This window comes from Neopsephotus bourkii, unplaced genomic scaffold, assembly GCF_033783945.1.
Source record: "Neopsephotus bourkii isolate Nb327-2 ecotype Australia unplaced genomic scaffold, CSIRO-AGI_Nbou_v1 NB_1067, whole genome shotgun sequence".
Classification (NCBI taxonomy): Eukaryota; Metazoa; Chordata; class Aves; order Psittaciformes; family Psittacidae; genus Neopsephotus; species Neopsephotus bourkii.
This window is the reverse complement of record NW_026901555.1, coordinates 438,778-456,043: the sequence shown is the minus strand read 5'-3', so window position 1 is coordinate 456,043 and position 17,266 is coordinate 438,778. Positions and strand designations below refer to the sequence as shown.

The following is a 17,266-nucleotide window of genomic DNA, read 5'->3' as shown; positions in this document are numbered from 1 at the left end:
GAGAGGAAAAGCAAGTTGAGAAGACTTTTTGCCATTAGTTTGTGTATTATTTTTTTGGCTGTTGTTTGTCAGCACAAACCCTTTGTTCTGAAAATGCTAATTTTAGGCTTGTTAGGATAAGAGTTAATAAATGGTAATAATGTTGCAAGTGTTAGTCACAAAGACGCGCATACTATTGTGAATTTGGTTTGTATTGAGGACAATAATACTGTAACTCATCTGTAGTTCCCATTTTCTAACATGCTGTTACCAAACCAAGTTATTTATAAACTAAATGAGCAGAATTCCATATGAAGGTTTTTTTTTTTTGTTTTGTTTTTGTTTTGTTTTTACTACCAAAACTGAACTTTCTTGTGGCCTTTCTTAGTGCGCGTTAATTCTTCCGACCATCTGGAATGAATATAAAATCTCTTTATGTACTTTTACCATCAGATAATTCTGAACAGTTCTTCAATATTTTTTTTAACTTAATGTGAATAAATGGTCATTAAAATCTCCTGAATGAGAGTACACAATCTGTTAAAACTCAAGTATGCCATTACCATCTTTTGTAATGGTTTCCAAGTACGCCCTGCATCCGTGACAAAAAGGGAAGCCCAGGTTGATGCACTGGCAGTTGTGTAGCAGCATGAGTCCAGCAATTAGAGGGAAGGACTTTCAGACAGATTGAGAGAAGAATTTTAAGACACACTTGAGAGTCAAGCAGGTTTTGTTACACTCTCCTTCCAAGCTGCTCAGGTGATTGATGGTATGTACGTGGTCTCAAAAGGAAAGTGTCCTTTACTCATGCAGAAAAATCTTTCCATTACAAAGTGCTGTTTTGTTTTATTTGGAGTACTTAAAAAGATTTAAAGAAATTACAGATTCTGTTTTTAATGAATGTTTTATGCTGCTTTGTATGTGGTTGTTTTCACTGGTTTGAATCACATTTGCATTAATGTGATGGTGCCTTTAAGAGAGTGCTCACCTCCATGGCCTTCTGATAACACAAGTGGGGATTTTTTTCAGCAATAACAGCTAAGTAAAAAGTCTTAATAAATTGATGTGTTCAGAGTAGTAGAAGAGATGGTAAAGGTGAGTGGATTGAGCTGGTAAATACTGAAAAGTTCCTACAACCCATAAAACACAGATGGAAAATCTTACTCCTAGCTGTCAGAAGACTTACTTCGAAACTAATGGGGAGATCTGAAGTGAAAAGAATGGGAGGCTGTATCCTTTAGCTGAGTTAGCTTATGGAGGGGGTGGTGTAGCTGAGCAGTTTGGAAACCCGCGTCTCCCAGCAGAAGAGGTAGGGTGACTCAGATGTATTGGCTGGCGGATTTGAGAGGCTGGATGGTGTCCAGGAGAGAAGGTAGTGACAAACAGCTGAGAGGGTTAACTTTGGGTACAGGGGATCCAACAGGGTGACTGCCTTTGGCTCAGTCAGGGTGCTTGCAGCTAGGAAAAGGCATTTGTCTTAGGAATTGTGGAAGCTTTGGGAGGCAAAAATCTGAAATAAAACAATGTGGAATGAGAGGGAATAAGATGTAGGTTATGGAGTGATACAGCTCTTTAACAAAAGCATAGGATAAAGGTGTTGCCTTTTTACTGTAATGACTATATATGAAGACTAACAGCCCCTGGTGTCTAAAACTACCTATTGAAAATTCCCAGGGTAATATTGGTTAGAACTTAATTATGAATGCCCATACAAACGGATCAAGAAAGGATCTGATCCTGCATGGTTGGGGTTTTGACAAATTTATGCAGGATACACGGTGTATATGTACATGGCTGATTTAATAGAATCTTTGCATAAGCATGTAGATCTGTCATACTCAATGGACCTGTTTGTTTCTATGGTTGTTATTTCTAGCTATTCTCTTGCAGAAATAAATATATAAGGAATAAGTGAGTTTCTTTTGTGGGTGTGTATTAATTGACATTAAGTACAGTTTCTTTCAATTGTGCTAAACTAGCCCCAGATATATAAGTAACTTCAAGTTTTACTTGTGTTTTTGCAGTGAAAGCAAGTTGAATACATTAGTGCAGAAACTTCATGACTTCTTGGCTCACTCATCAGAAGAATCTGAGGACGCAAACTCTCCTCCAGCATTATCTAAAACCAAAACCACAGGTAAAAAGACATTTTATGGTTTTCTTTTCAATGTAGATATGGTTCTAAAGTCAAATAACTTTGTGATGTTATTTCACTAGATTGTACTGCACTGGGGCAATTATGCAAAGGCTTAATGTAATTGAAGTGGTGGTATCTTAACAAATATACAATAGGCCTTTGATACAAAAGATCTGAATCTTTTTCTAAACATTAAAAGAAGCTAATCTTTATGGTAATTCACTTTCAGTGGAGCATGAGATGGCAAATATGCATGTATTTGCTGCACTAGGGGTTCCTAGTTGAGTTTTCCTTGATGTGTAAGTGCGGTATCTTGTTTCTTCTGCTGCAGAAACCTACAAGGACTTCTGCAGTCTTTGTAAGACTGAATAATCTGCAGAAGTCCTTGTAGCTGTGGAAGAAGTTTCGGAGATGATGTTTTCATAATTATTTGAAAAAGGTTTCTGTGTGTCTTCTGGAAACATTTGGAACCAGAACAATACTACTGTAAAAGCTCGAGCCCTATTGCAAGGTCAGATTTGGTGTTGGAAATCTTTACTTGGAAGTTAGAAATTTAAAACACTTCATTTTGATTACAGCCGTAAAAAGTGAAATTATTTTGTAACAGCACTGAATAAAATCTTGTTTCCAAATTTAATTAGGTTAAATCTGTTTCCTAGTTAAACTGGGACTGGATGCAGGATCAAAGCCTTTCAGTCTACTGTTTAATGAGCTAAAAGTTATGCTGAAGTGCTAGAGTACAGGAGAATGAGAATGCTTTGGTTGTGTGAGTGAATTTTGAGTGAATTACTCAGTGAATTCGTGAGTGAATTTTGGAACTCTTGTTGTCCTAAGTGATAAATTTACACGGGTTTTCTGGGGTGCAGTTGTTATCTTTAGTGTTTTGTCTTGAGGGAGTCTGCTGCCATGTGATGCCTACCTCCTCATGGCAGCATCAAATTGAACCCTTTGCATAGGAAAAAGAAATGAATTCATGTCATACTTCAGCAGCACAATAACTGAACTGTGATGTAGGTGCACCTCAAGAGTAGAGTTTTGTTGAGGAACATGCTGGGGAAAAAGGAATCTTTTCCCTTTATCCTGTGTAGTTATTAAGCAGTTTGGCTCCTTTGCTTAAAATACAGATTTACTTTGAAACAGGAGTACACTTAATAATCAGTAGCAGGCATGTTTCAGTGTTGGTTTTGAGATCTCAGATTTCATTTCTTAAAAAGGAATGTGTTAAAAAATCAAGAATGAAACACTTCAGTATTGGGAAATGCCAGAATTAACCCTGCAAATTTACTTCCCTTCCCAATTTCCTGTGCATACTGAAAGTGCCTTTAGCAACTGTGCTATGTTTTTTTAATCCACATGATGTTCATTCAGTGTAAAAGTGATAGACATGATTGGGGCCAAATCAGGTTTATACAGCAATCGATCTCATTTTGTTCTAGCATTTGGAGGATATGTGAGCTACTGGATAGTGTGAGGAGGAAGATGATGATGGAGATGTTTAAGTGTGGCTTAGAAGAGCTGGGACATGGCTCTGCTACAGACACAGGTCAATTAAAATATGAAGCAGTTGCTTGCTGAGTTACTTCCATCTTGTGCACTGCTGTGGTGCTGAATTGTACCATAATGCTGTGTGCAGGGAATGATAAGTGAAATTGCACCAGAAACTTCCATTCTGGCTTTTCTTAATTCTTGAGTATTTGATTTTACAGCTTTAGTAATGTTTCTTTACCTTTTCTGAGCAACCTGGTCTAGTGGAAGGTGTCACTGTGTGTGACAGGGGGGTTGAAGCTACGTGATATATAAGTTACCTTCCAACCCAAACCATTGTGTTATTCTATGCTTCTGCTTTCAGATTGGGTATTTCCCTCCTCTACATTGCATGCGTGCCAGCAGGAGAATCACTGGGGAGCAGGAAGTCAGTCTCTCCTACGCTCTGTGTCAAGTGACCAGCCCCTGCCCTAGAGCAGCAGTGACAGGGGAGCTCCTGTGCTCTAAAGCTCTGAAATGGATGGAGCATGTGAGCTGGGTCAGCACTAGGAGCTGGAAGGGGATGCAGCATCCTCAGCCCTTCTACAGGGATGGAGCATCCACAGCCTGGTCACACGTAGAAACTGGAGCAAGTTCAGTTGCTTTTAGAGGCAGTGCACATGAAGTCTGGTTAGGAGGTTGAATGCAGAGTCAACAGAGATTGGAGCTGCCAGTGTCAGAGATATCTCTGCCAAGCATGTACAGATTGGCATTTTCCATGGATTTGTCACTTGGACAAAATTGGTTAAGAGTAGAAGGTGGGCAGCATCTAATCTCCAGAATCAGTGTCACCCTTCTTACAAATTTCAGGCACGTTAATCAGAATAGGGGAATACCTGTTCCAGAGGAGAAATTTCAGGTACTTAAAAGGCCCCATATTTTTTCTGTTTCCATTTTCTATTCCCCCTACCTTAGCTTCACATGCTTAAGTGACTGGATCATTTTGGCTGAAATTCATGCAAACAGTTCAGCCCAGGTCAATACGCAGCATCAGATTTCCTAATCAAAGTGGTTTATTTTTCTATTTAAGTGTAAAAGAGAATGATTTGATTTTCCCAGAACTGAAGTTTAAGAATCATCCAGTAAATTGCAGTGCTTATGTTAAAGATACATATCCTTTGATTATACTGCCACTTTACTTGCATGTTTCTCAGTAGTGCATCCATTAAAATACTGCTATTATTAAGCCATTTGAGGAACTTTGTGCAGGTATCACTGAATCACTGAACTGAAAATCTTCCATCACCTGGACTGCAGATGGATCAGTTTTAGGTTACATGTCTTTAGGTTTTATATTCCACAGTTCCCAAGGTGGATAAATGGAAGTGCTGTGTCATACCCTGCATCAAATGGGATTTTTGTCTGTGGTTCCATGATCCCAGATTTAATATTGCAGCTTTAATGTCAAGATGTGTAAGAGAAAATACTTAAAGCTACTTCTTAAAGATGAAAAGAAATGCACTAACTCTATTATTTCTGCGTATACAGTTGCACTTTCATTTCTTCAGTATTTCTTCACCAGTGAAAAAGTTTCTTGGAGCGTATTAGCAACTTAACTGAAAGTTAAGACTGTGTTTTGTTGTACACCAGTTTGTCTTTATTCCTGATGGTGAAACGTAAGCAATTTCTTGCATTTCAGTGGATTCTTGTAATTTCTCTTCATAGGTAAAAGTAGAGAACCTAATAGTAGTCCAGCATCAATGGAGAACAACAGAGAAGAGGTAGGAAAAAAAATGTTTTTGAATTTTAGTTGCATGACTAATGCAGAATGGCTGGCATAGGAAACGCTGAGGTGATTTTGTTGCTTGCCCAATAAAGACTTAAAGAGTATTGTCAGAACCATGCAGTAGATGTCATCCTCTCTGCTGACTAGAAACTTCAGCTGTAAAATGTTGCAAAAGAAATCTAAAATTCAGTTTTAAAGTTTGAATTATTCTCACTTTGATTCAGGCATATGCAAGCAAGCCTGTTCCATCCCCCCTTCATTTCTAACTTACTGGAATACATGAATTTACTTGGACAACTTCATTTTCTTTCTGATGCACAGTAATTCCGGGGATTAATGTCTGTATCACAATTCACAGAGTTGGGTTTTGCTCACCAGAGAGATGCAGTTGCTCTTTGGTTAAGAAATGCCAAGTGTTATAATTGATTGAGATCACAAATACTGCAAAGTGAGTTTTTCTTTTTTAAAGAGGTTTGGTTTATTACTCTTTTATTCTGTTCTTTGGCTTATGTACAAACAGGCTCCAACTTATTTTTGGTTTAAAAGAGCTGGTCTCTACCTCTTACTTACACTTACACCCTGTTACTTGGATAATTTGGTATTTAGTTGTCCTTTTAGGCAAATATGCTTCTTTTTAAAAAAAGACAAAAAGATGGAGATGCAGGATCTTTATTAAACATGAGCAAATTTCTTCTGTATGGTGTTATATACATTAAAGACATTTTTCATGTGGTATGTGTTACTAATGCCTACTGTCTTGTTGGAAACGTTCTGGATGGTAGTATGTTAACATGTAGAGAAGGCACAAATGCCAGTGTCCTCCCTTACTTTGTCTTTATTGCAGTAAATTCAGGCATTTATTTGGTACTGCTCAAACCTCATTATATATTTGCACAGACCTTTGAAAAATCAGTTTTCCTGTCAAGACAGCAGCCGCTTTTGGCATATGAGCCAGGTCACAAGTGTCTGCATTTGGCTGGCAGTTCTTGGGGGCATAGTAGTGATAGCTTTCTTCAAGAGCCCTTTGTATCTGCATGTCAGAAAAGATGATGGTTTCTTCACATAGTGTGAAAAACAGTCTTAGACCTGCATAAGCTTCTGCAGCAGTAAGTGCTGTGAGGAATCCTGGTGAATTGTAAAGAAGTCAAAAAGCAGCATGGAGGCAGGTGTGAGTAAGGCTGTTTTTCCATGCGCTAATCATGAAGTTAACATTGCAGTGAAGGTACAGAGAACAGGAGGTCCCAGGACTGTTCAGGATTGCAAGGAGTGAAGTTCCTCAATTTCATGAAGACTCAGCACTTGAGTTACATGCAGTGTTTCTCTCTGAACATCTCAACTTACGATAGTGCCCTCTCTGAGTTTCTTTTAAGATATGTACAGAGGGGTGTTAGTGAGCATTGGTGACTTAGTGTTTAGTTACACTTGGTTTTTAAACTCCATAGATTTAGTTGAACTGAGCTGGCACGACTGTTGAAATTGTGTTTTGCATTTGCTAATGCTTTTCCTGCCTTTGTTGTTGTTGGAAAAGTGATGGTGGCTTCTGAGATGTGTTCTAGGTAATGTAAGAAACTGGTTCTTGTTGACAGGTCTCTTGGTCACAAATGTGTTGACTTTGTCATTTTTTCTTGTTTTTAGGGCAGTAGTTCTTCAGAAAGAACCAAATCCTTGGGGTCATCACGTTCGAAAAGGTTGGTTTGGAAAATAAAGCTACTACTCTTAGGCATGTGCAAGTGTAGGAAAATCCATGTGTTGTGGCAGTGACTTTTAATATAGACCAATATAAATCCATTAAGTTAGCAGAGTGCTAAAACAAATGCCTCATAGTGCACTTAAAATTCAAATCATCTTTCAGGCTCAAGATCACAAAGCTTGATTTTTACTAACAAAGACAACAGGATTGTTCTGTATCTGCAGGACAAAGGTGTTTGTGCAATTGTTCCTTCACTCCTCCTATTTCTATACAGGGTTCTTCCAAAAATGTAAATTGGGTCATAGGGAAAAAAGGCTTTTTCTGTACCTCACTGTTGGGAGACTGTAGAATAAAAATGTGTTATGAAGTTGTCCTGTGCAGAAACTGACATTTGTTGTCTCTCTGCTTAATCCCTTTTTGCTCTTTGATTTTACCAAAGCATGGAGTTCACTGCTTACCCACCAGTTTGAACCTACAAGAGGCAAACTGTGTGTGATCTAAGTAATAGCAGATTCATTGTAGTAGGACCCCTTCTCTTCTTTTGCTCTCTGATGATGCTCATTCATGTTACATCCTTCATGATTTGTTTTAATCCTAGTCTCCTGTATAGATAGGCGAGCTCTTCTAGTGCACGATTTCAACAGCTGCCGTATTACTGCTCTTTACAAGAGTGTATCTCTCTTCACACTCCTTTTTATTCTAGCTTGTTATTTTATGTATACTGGAATTGAATAATATTCTTTCTCCCTTTTTTGTGTTGATTCTGTATTTGCATGTATGGTTCTATGTATGCCTTTAATTTCTAACTTACTTCAGAATCCAGTGTCCTGCTGAACCCTTTTTCACTTGCATTATTGTTGTATCATTTTTGCAGTCTTGTTTGGGTTTTTTTTTCTGCTTCCTGTCTATCAGTAAAGGTATTCCCACTCATACACTTACCGTACTGTGCCTGAGACTGACAAAAGCAGTATCCTGCAGTAGTTCATGTATTGCCTTCAGACCCCTGAAATTACACTCAGCATACTTTTTTCTTTCGTCTTTTTTCCTTCCCTCCCTGCCCTGACATTGTAAATTCATCCATTTTAATGGATTCATTCTCAGTTATGTTTGTGTGAAATTCTGGCAACTGGTCCTTTTATTCAACAGTCATTTCTTCGTGCATTTCTTTCACTTCCTTGCAAGCATCTTTTCTGCCAGGCTGCTTACTGTCATTTGCTAATACCTGTGTGTTCTGTTTGCACTGCTGTTAAACTTGAAATGATATATAACGTTTCTGAGCAGACATTTCACTTGCGTTTCATTTCAGCTTTTTCCCTAGAGGTGTGGTTTTCCTGTATTCCTTCTTAAAAACACAGCAGACCTTGATTTTACCAACAATATAATACAGCAAGCCTGTGAAACAAAAGTATTTTTGTTAGTATATCATTTTATTTCACGTAGGAGAGGAGAGTTCCTGTTCCTAACAAGAAAATAAGCCTAGAACTGATTACAGTAATTCAGAGCATCCCACCTCATGTCTTAAATGAACTTAAAATGAACATAGGTTTCCCCAGTTAGAATGGTGTTTTGCTTGCAAAGCTCCAGGCTTATCTGCATTGCAATATGTCATATTTGTCATGGTGTGGGTTTTTTTTTTCTGCCTATGCAGGAAACCTACAGTTGTAACAAAATACGTTGGATCAGATGATGAAATCTTAGATGAAACTGCAAATGAAGATATTTCTAATGAGAACTCGGAAAATGATGTTGATATGCAAAGCTTGCCTAAAGGTAGTTAGTTCATGTCTTTGTTTCTGAATTCAGCAAATTAACCAAGATGATGATGCAGCATAATTAACTACAATGCACATGGATTAGTAAAATACCTGTCTTGGGTTCTGTATCTTTTATATAGAAACAGATGCTAGTGCACACATACACACACACACACACATCCCCTGTGCATGTGCATGTGCAAGAGGAAATCTGGCACCTTTAGTTTTGAACCCAGCATGCTTCAGGCTGTGGGTACACCAGGATGTGCTGGTGGCTTTATTTCAGATGCCTGCTGACATCTGAATAAAACCAACGTGAAACAGGGGAAGTAATTTATTTCAGTTCTTTTGTACAAGTCTCAAACTCTTGTCACTCACAAATCTTATTTTACTGTAATTAGATCAACAAAAGCAAAACTAAATCAGGAGAGAAATGTCATTATTTGATCTATTTTTAAACACCCTATTAAAACAGTTAATGCTATAAGCCTACATCCCACTCTTCTTAACTACAGTGTTTGATTAACCTCTTCCATTTTTTACCTATGAATATTACAGGAAAACTTCAGTTTTTATGAATACCACTGTGTACTGCATGAGTAGCGGTATTTAAAGCATTTAAAATTATCTTTCCAGAACATTAGATTGTTTCCAGTGTCCTCACAACAGAAGTGTGAAATCTGAGCTCTTAAGTAGGAAAGATGGTTTTTCATTCACATAAGTTTGATTAGTATTTGTCTCTGTTTAAAAATAAAAGGGGATTTCTGGATTAAAGACAAAATAGGTTTTATTCTATTGCTTTTTCTTTGATTTCATGTGAAAATAAATTAAGATGAGGGAAACTGGATAGAAGGTGAAAAGAGAGAGAGAACAGTAGTTACTCTAAGGCATTTGATAGATGTGACCTAACCAAAGTCCTTTATTTGTATCACTGCACTGCAGATTCCTTTACTACACACACCAGCAGTATGACATGACCACATCAGGGCAGAGAGAGCAGGATTTGCTCCTCACAGCCCGTTCAGTCTTTGGCTTCTGTCCTCCGACTGCAAAACAGATGTAGATTGAAGTGTGTGGTGGTTTGGTTTTGGTTTATTTGTTTATTTTGAATTTCTTTTTGCTGTGAACATCTGTGCATTCAAACTCAAGAGTTTTAGTCAACAGATTGCGCATTTTTTAAAGTACTGTGTTGGTCTTTATTTAAACAGGACTTTTGCACTTCATTTGGATGTGTAATGGTTTCCAATTTCTAAATAAAATCATTCTAGGTACAGTGGTTGTACAGCCTGAGCCAGTGCTGAATGAAGACAAAGATGATTTTAAAGGGCCTGAATTTAGAAGCAGAAATACCGTTAAAATGAAACCTGAAGCTCCCAAAAAGCGTGGAGGTAAATACAACTTAAAGCATTTATTTAACTGTGTTTCAGTTGTTGCTTATGACCACATTTGGTACATCTAAAAATCATCCCTATTTCTAATCAATGATCCTAAAAATACCTCCACTCTTCTGGCTTTTTGTTCAGTAAGAATTCTAGCTGACTGCAGTTAGCCTCCATTGCTGCCCCTGCAATGCAGCAGTGGAAGCTAAGATTAGTTCTCTTTAAACTTCATCTTTTCAGTAGCTATAGGATGCATCATTAGGTGCTCCATATGGCCCCTTCTTGCTTTGTATTCAGAGCAGTTGCTTGGTTGCCATCAGGTGTTACAGGTATTCCTTTATTTTTTTTCAGGATTATGTTGGAACACTGTTAATACATTCAGGAACATTCACTGACTCACCAAGAAAGCAACCATATTTGAGCAGGGTATTGGCATGTTATCAGTCAGTGAGCTAACAAGAAACCCCAAACCTCTTGACAATTCAGATGCTTTTTTCTTCTTGTTTTTATACTGTGGGAAATTGTGTGGCCCTTCTAAGGATTATCTCTGAGAAGCTGCTGTGCCAGCTGGTTTTCCATAGCTGCTGCTAAACCGAGGAGAAGTTAGGTAAATTATAGTGACAACACAAATTAATAGCTCATTTATTTTGCAAAATGTAAAGGAGAGGGAGGATTATCTATAAAGTAGCCTATAAGAAGGCGGATACTTCCTTTAATACTACTGATATCTGAGTTTACACATCTACAGCATTACCCAGGATATTCAGACAGCTCTGGTACATTCTCCCCATTGTATCATTTGAGGTACTTGCTCTCCTTCAAAATTTTACTATAATTTAGTAAGTGCTATATCTCCATCTGTGGTTGAACAGGAGTAAAATGTGACTGTGGAAATGTGCTTTTGCATACATATGGGCTCGTGCATGATTTTAATCACATTTTGAGCACTGATGTTTTCTGTCAGTTACAAATCTTTAAAGTCAGATCTGTTCTGTTCATGCAAGACATCCTATGCAGCATATAGGAGTGCTTTTTCCATTTGAATTTATAGTAATTTTAAAGAGGGCCAACAAATATCTTCAGGGGTGTAGTGTTAGAAAGATAGGATCTGCTTGGGCCTTGTGGCCTGTGTCTGCATCCCCAGGACACTTCATGTGACCTGCCCTTCCAGCTTTTTTTCCTCCATCCCTAGAGAATTTTCAGGCTTTCCTCTGTGTATCTGGACTGGTTACTCACATACTGCTGCCTGATGTAAGGTATTAGTTTTGAAAGCGACATTAAGACTTTGTTTAAGCCATACCTTTATCCAGGGTAAGCTCAGTTGTATCTGTGTCGCTGCAGATAATCTTTGGCTTGATTTTTAAAGCTATCCAAGTCCATGTGTTAAGCTCCTGTCAACATTCAGGGAAGTGGGATGGGTGCTGCATCTGCCTGTGTTGTGCCTATTTCCAGACCAGAAGGGGTAGCCAGGCAAGGGACTCTGACTGCAGTCTACCTCAAGAGCAGCTGGATTAGGAATGTGTCAGACCACTTTTACTTGGCAGCATGCACAGCAGGAGTAATGCATATTCCTTTACACTTGTGTGCAGCAAGTCTGGTTGCATGAGATGGCATTTACTTTCCTCTTGCTGTTAGAACGAGGTGCCAAGCCTGTGCACGGGGCTGAGCACTACTGCTTTCAGCAGGTAAGCGTGTAGTCCTAGCTACCTGAGATCCTGAATTCTAGGCACAGTGCGAGTAGGTAAATAATAGAATAAAAAATGCCAGCCTGTCTTGTTCTCTGTGGAGTGCATCTCTACATTTGTACTAGGAGTTACGTGTCCTGTTTATATCAGAGATAGTAGTAAGAACTCTCACCTTTCTAGCATCCAGATGCTCTTATCCAGGACTGTAAGAGGCATTGTGTCAATCCTTATTTTCAAGGTTTGTGTCTGCAGGATGGGTATGGTAGTATTTTTGTTAATGAACTTGTAGTTAGGAATGTTTTTTGAGTGTTTTCTCAGTATTAGTTGTTCAGTGTTTTTTTTTCTCACCACCATTTGTGGAAGTAGCATGGTTTACAACAATTTGCCTCATAAATTATCCTGTCTTTTTTTTTTTTCCTGGTGCCAATTTGCAGATTCTAGGAAGCAGGCAGTAGTGCTTCCCCTTAAAGTTCTAGAGAAGGGAAAGTGACTTGGGACTTAGCAGTGAACAGCTTGTTCTCCTTCAGTTGGCTGTTGCCCTCTGATCCTTACACCCATTTAAGGACTGTGATGTTAGACAGAGCCTGGGTAGGCTTCTTAGCTGTTTAGTGCACTAGAACGTAGTATTCTTTTCCAAGTGTTTACTTGAGGTTTGACAGCACCATTTGAAACAGGCGTTTGAGCTGGTTTTGAGATAATGAGAGGTGCTTTGCAAGTCCGCAAGCTCTGCAGTGCATACACTCATGCATGCATTGAAATTGGAAACGACAAATCTTGTATTCCAAATTTCAAACTCCTATTTCCATGGAATTGTAAGGGTGTATTAGTTGTTCTCACTGGTCTGTAACCTGTTTGAGATGGTGCTTCAATAGGAAATTGCTAGTAGCTGTTGTTGATAGAATCATAGAATAGTTAGGGTTGGAAAGGACCTTAAGATCATCAAGTTCCAACCCCACTGCCATGGGTAGGGACACCTCACACTAAACCATGTCACCCAAGGCTCTGTCGAACCTGGCCTTGAACACTGCCAAGGATGGAGCATTCACAACATCCTTGTCAAAGGACAAGTCACAGTTAAGTGACCGCAAATTGAACCTTTATCTGCTTGATTCCAAATTAAGCTTGTGCAAGTATATGAACTGAGTGTATGAGCTTTCACACATGATCTTCCTTTTCTTGAAAGCATCACTACTACTGAAAAGAAAATGGTCTCATAGTGTTAATGAGTTGGCATGTATTGAGCCTCCCAACCTCAAGTTCACCACCTTTCAAAGCAAATTGGGGGATTGACATTAAGGGGAAGCTTTTCTGACCAAATGTAGGTAGAGGAGCACAGCAGTACACAAAGTGTGGGAGTAATTAGAAAGAAGGCAGAACTGTAGTTTCAGACAACCCCAAACTGACGGAAACAACCCCAAACTGACGGAAACAACCCCAAACTGACGGAAACAACCCCAAACTGACGGAAACAACCCCAAACTGACGGAAACAACCCCAAACTGACGGAAACAACCCCAAACTGACGGAAACAACCCCAAACTGACGGAAACAACCCCAAACTGACGGAAACAACCCCAAACTGACGGAAACAACCCCAAACTGACGGAAACAACCCCAAACTGACGGAAACAACCCCAAACTGACGGAAACAACCCCAAACTGACGGAAACAACCCCAAACTGACGGAAACAACCCCAAACTAACAGAAACAACCCCAAACAACCGGAAACAACCCACCATCAAGAAGGGAACAGAAAATGGGAAAAGATTATTTTTTTTCCCAGGCACTACTAGAAGAACTTAATGCATTTTCTGTAATGATTCCTCATCTCTGAGAAACTAAAACTGTATGTGAAAGAAATACCATTAATACAAACATGAATTCCAGTGGCATTTTATGAGTAAAGGTTAAATGAGGAAGGTTGTACAAAATATCAGGGCTGCTTTGAAAGAGTTTTAATGGTGACTCTTCTTCAGGTGTGTTCTCACGAGGTGACCAGTTAATCAAAATTAAATCTCTCAAAGGGAAAAAGTTGTATCTTGGCCCCAAGTGGAGTGTAGAAATAAGAGGAAAGCTCTTTTGGTCTGTAATTGGTGAGTGGTTACAGAGAGATTTCTGTAATGCTGGGTGGTAAAGAAAAGGCATATGAAAAGCCTGACAGGCCAAAACACTGTAAGAAAATGAAATGGTTATATAATGATTTAAGAAAATTAAAAACCAAAGCAATTAATGTGTGGTTTATAATCCTCTCTATAGAGGAAGGACTACATGGAATTGTAAGCTGTACAGCTTGTGGCCAACAGGTGAACCATTTTCAAAAGGATTCAATCTATAGACATCCTACACTGAAAGTTCTTATTTGTAAGGTATGTGGTAAACAGTTCTACAGTTTATTCCTGTTTGTTTGTGTTTGAAACGTCATATTAGGTGACTTGGGTGGGACCTCTGTGGGAGTAGTTGTTGTTTATTAGCCAAAAAGCTTTTTAGTTGTTAACTGTTACAATTAAGGAAACTAAAAGCAGAAACCAGAAAGGCAAATGCAGCTTACAAATTGCTGTTCCTATTTTTGTATACCCCGGGTAATCTGATTGTGGTTTATTTGTGATTTATTTTTACAGTTTTAAGTCTCTCATTTTAGTGTGTTTTTTTAATGTTAAATTATCTATCTAAAATTTCTGACTACTCATGATGTATTGTAAGAGCAGGTTCAGTTCTGTATCTCGGAGTAAAGCATTTCATGTAAAACGACGTTGGAATAAGAAGTGGGAAAGTAGCCTCCAAGCTACGTCAGTTTCACCTGTGTACAGCTCCTGGACTTTTTTGATTCCCAGCTGCCTGCGTAATGATGATCTAGTACATAATCCCAAACCAGCATCTAGGTCTTCAGCTATATGGTTTCATGGTGGCTTCAGTTTGCCCTAGTTGCAATGGGAAGAGGCTGGGAACAGGAGGGGAAGGTGACATCCCTATCTCCTGTTATGGAGACCTCTCAGTGTTCAAAGAGATATAGAGAGATCTCTCTTGCTTGTTTGTATAGTTGTAAATATCCTGTATTTCTAAGGATACCTCTAAAGGTAGATCCAAATCTGCATTACAGTGCACATTTAGCATTCCCCTTCTCTTCCTGCTTCTCCCCCAGTTCCCAACTGATGTTTCATATTCAGCTGATACACTGTCTCAGGCCTGTCCATTTAGTCTAATGTTCTGGCTCATTTATTCTGTTCATTCTGGCTTATTTCTTTTATAAAATACACTTCAGAATAATCAGCTCACAAGATGAGTGTTTTCAGTCTTCAGTGGAGTCCCAGCTCTTTTTCCTGGACTTGGGAATCCTTAACATGTAGCTGCACGTGTTCTTGTGTTACATGCAAGTTACCTGGTTCGTTTGGAAAACCTGTTTAGGGTGTTGGATTCAGTAGTAGCTCTCGACTGTGCGCTTTGCTAGGGAATTACATCATGTGTTGTGTCCCATAAATTTTCTGTATCTTAATTGAATATGGCCTTACGTTAATGTGAGAGAGAGCAGTGGAGATCCCTGATCCGCATACTCCAAGACTTCCATTGCTCTCTGTGCCTAGTTCTTCCCTTATTTTTCTCCTGCTCAGGTAAACAGGTCCAGACTTGAGAAGCTGTTTTCCTTTAACTAAATGCTGTGTCAAATGTCCAAATGTCTATTTTTACTGGCCTTTTTTTGTTTGCTCTTACTTGTTTGCTTAGTTTATTTGGACAGTTGTATAACTCTGCTCAGGATCAAGAGGCATCATCATTTTAAACTCAGGTGCTGAAGCCTCCTCTGGATACTGAATTCATTGGGTAAAGGACAGAATTTAGCTAATAGCTTGGGTTAATCCCTGTACAAGTAGAGCTTCAAGTCTGCGAGAACGTTCTTTACTGGTAACTGGAAGAAAAAAACACCCCAAACCTTAAATTTGGTTTCAAGAATTTAGCAACTGAGGCCACTGCTGAGATAGCCAAGTTGTGTGTATTTTTCTGACCATTACCACTTTGTCAGTACGAATGCTTAATTTGTACCTGGTAATTGAAGCCTTGGATGTTAACATCAGAATAAATCCTGAAGACATTTTTATTTAAAGACCTATGTGATCAATTGCTAACTTAAGGAGCATACAGCTGAAAACCATAATTTATGTAGGATTAGTTGTGTCAAGGAAGGTGTGATGTTGATTTACCCGGGAAATAGATGGAAAAAGGTTTGAAGAGAAACATTCAGTTGATATTCTAAAGCATGCAAATGTGCAGCCATCAAACAAAAACCTACATGATTTTTAAATAAACCTTGAGGCATCTAAATAAAAGTCACAGTTTAGGACCTCTTGTGTCTGTGGAAGGTGTCTGTTAGATTAACATGAATGTAGAAGGGTTAGAATGCTGAACACCTTGCAGCTGCTGCTTTGAATGACTTGCTTCTAAGACACGCAGAAACCATGCATTACTGAAATGTAATAGAACGATTCCTTGACATACCTCTTTTCTTTACAGACTTGCTACAAATATTACATGAGCGATGACATTAGCCGTGACTCCGATGGAATGGATGAGCAGTGTAGGTGGGTGCACAAAACCCCATAGCTCTTCTCAGGAAACTATTTACAGATGTACAGATTGTGTTTAATCAACAATTGTTTCTCTCCAAGAAATGCTCAGCCAGCCCCAGGGGTTTTGTCAATATTTTGTTGCTGTTCTGGTAATTAACAGGAAAACACTTTATAAAGAAGCACAATAGCAAATGCTTGTAAGACATCACATTTCTAATTAAATGGCATTGACACCTCAGGAATGCTTTCAAGATGGGTATGACATTCTAAATCTTGTGAGCCACAGAAACATAATTTTCCAAGATCTTTTGAACTACTGAAGTACTTCTCTGCCATCATGTCCAACATCTATATATGTAATCCAGTCAGAATGGAGCAGGCTGTGATGCCTGTGAGTGAGCTTGTCAGCCACTTCTCAGGTCTTCATCAAACACTATGCAAGCTAGACATAGATCCAAAACCATTTATTTTTCTGTGTGTGTCTGCAGTAGTGATACACCAGTTAAGGCTAGAAAGACTGAAGCTAATTCATTTTGCTGTAAAATAAAAGAAATCACTCCTCCATCCCCTCAACCTCCCCCAGTTCGCAGAAGAAACACTGAAAATAAAATAAAATCTTACTGTATTTTTCTCTGATTCTAAAATCACTGCTGAAGTTGCATTTGGGTATTACTGACCACTTTGTGCACTGTTAGTCTCATACGTTTCCTGACTTCCAAGTTCTCAAGTGAGTGTTTTTCAGTCATGCTTTTAAGAGTGTAGTGATAGAACAAGGGGGAATGGGTTTAAGCTTAAACAGCGGAAGTTCAGGTTGGATATAAGGAAGAAGTTCTTC

The 17,266-nt window shown here is 38.8% G+C and overlaps 1 protein-coding gene across 8 annotated transcripts in view; it reads left to right on the top strand.

Moving 5' to 3' along the window:
* The window catches only part of ATRX (ATRX chromatin remodeler), an 81,524-nt gene that overhangs the window by 8,126 nt on the left and 56,132 nt on the right, over positions 1 to 17,266 (top strand). For 2 of the 8 annotated variants that reach the window (XM_061361848.1, XM_061361846.1), the window contains exons 2-8: positions 2,004 to 2,116; positions 5,306 to 5,361; positions 7,002 to 7,054; positions 8,705 to 8,826; positions 10,079 to 10,198; positions 14,132 to 14,241; positions 16,376 to 16,443. In XM_061361848.1, coding sequence (XP_061217832.1) covers positions 2,004 to 2,116; positions 5,306 to 5,361; positions 7,002 to 7,054; positions 8,705 to 8,826; positions 10,079 to 10,198; positions 14,132 to 14,241; positions 16,376 to 16,443 — 642 coding nt within the window. Of the gene's footprint in view, positions 1 to 2,003; positions 2,117 to 5,279; positions 5,362 to 7,001; positions 7,055 to 8,704; positions 8,827 to 10,078; positions 10,199 to 14,131; positions 14,242 to 16,375; positions 16,444 to 17,266 lie in introns of those variants that run through there. The other 6 variants (XM_061361849.1, XM_061361850.1, XM_061361852.1 and 3 more) reach the window with 5 other exon arrangements.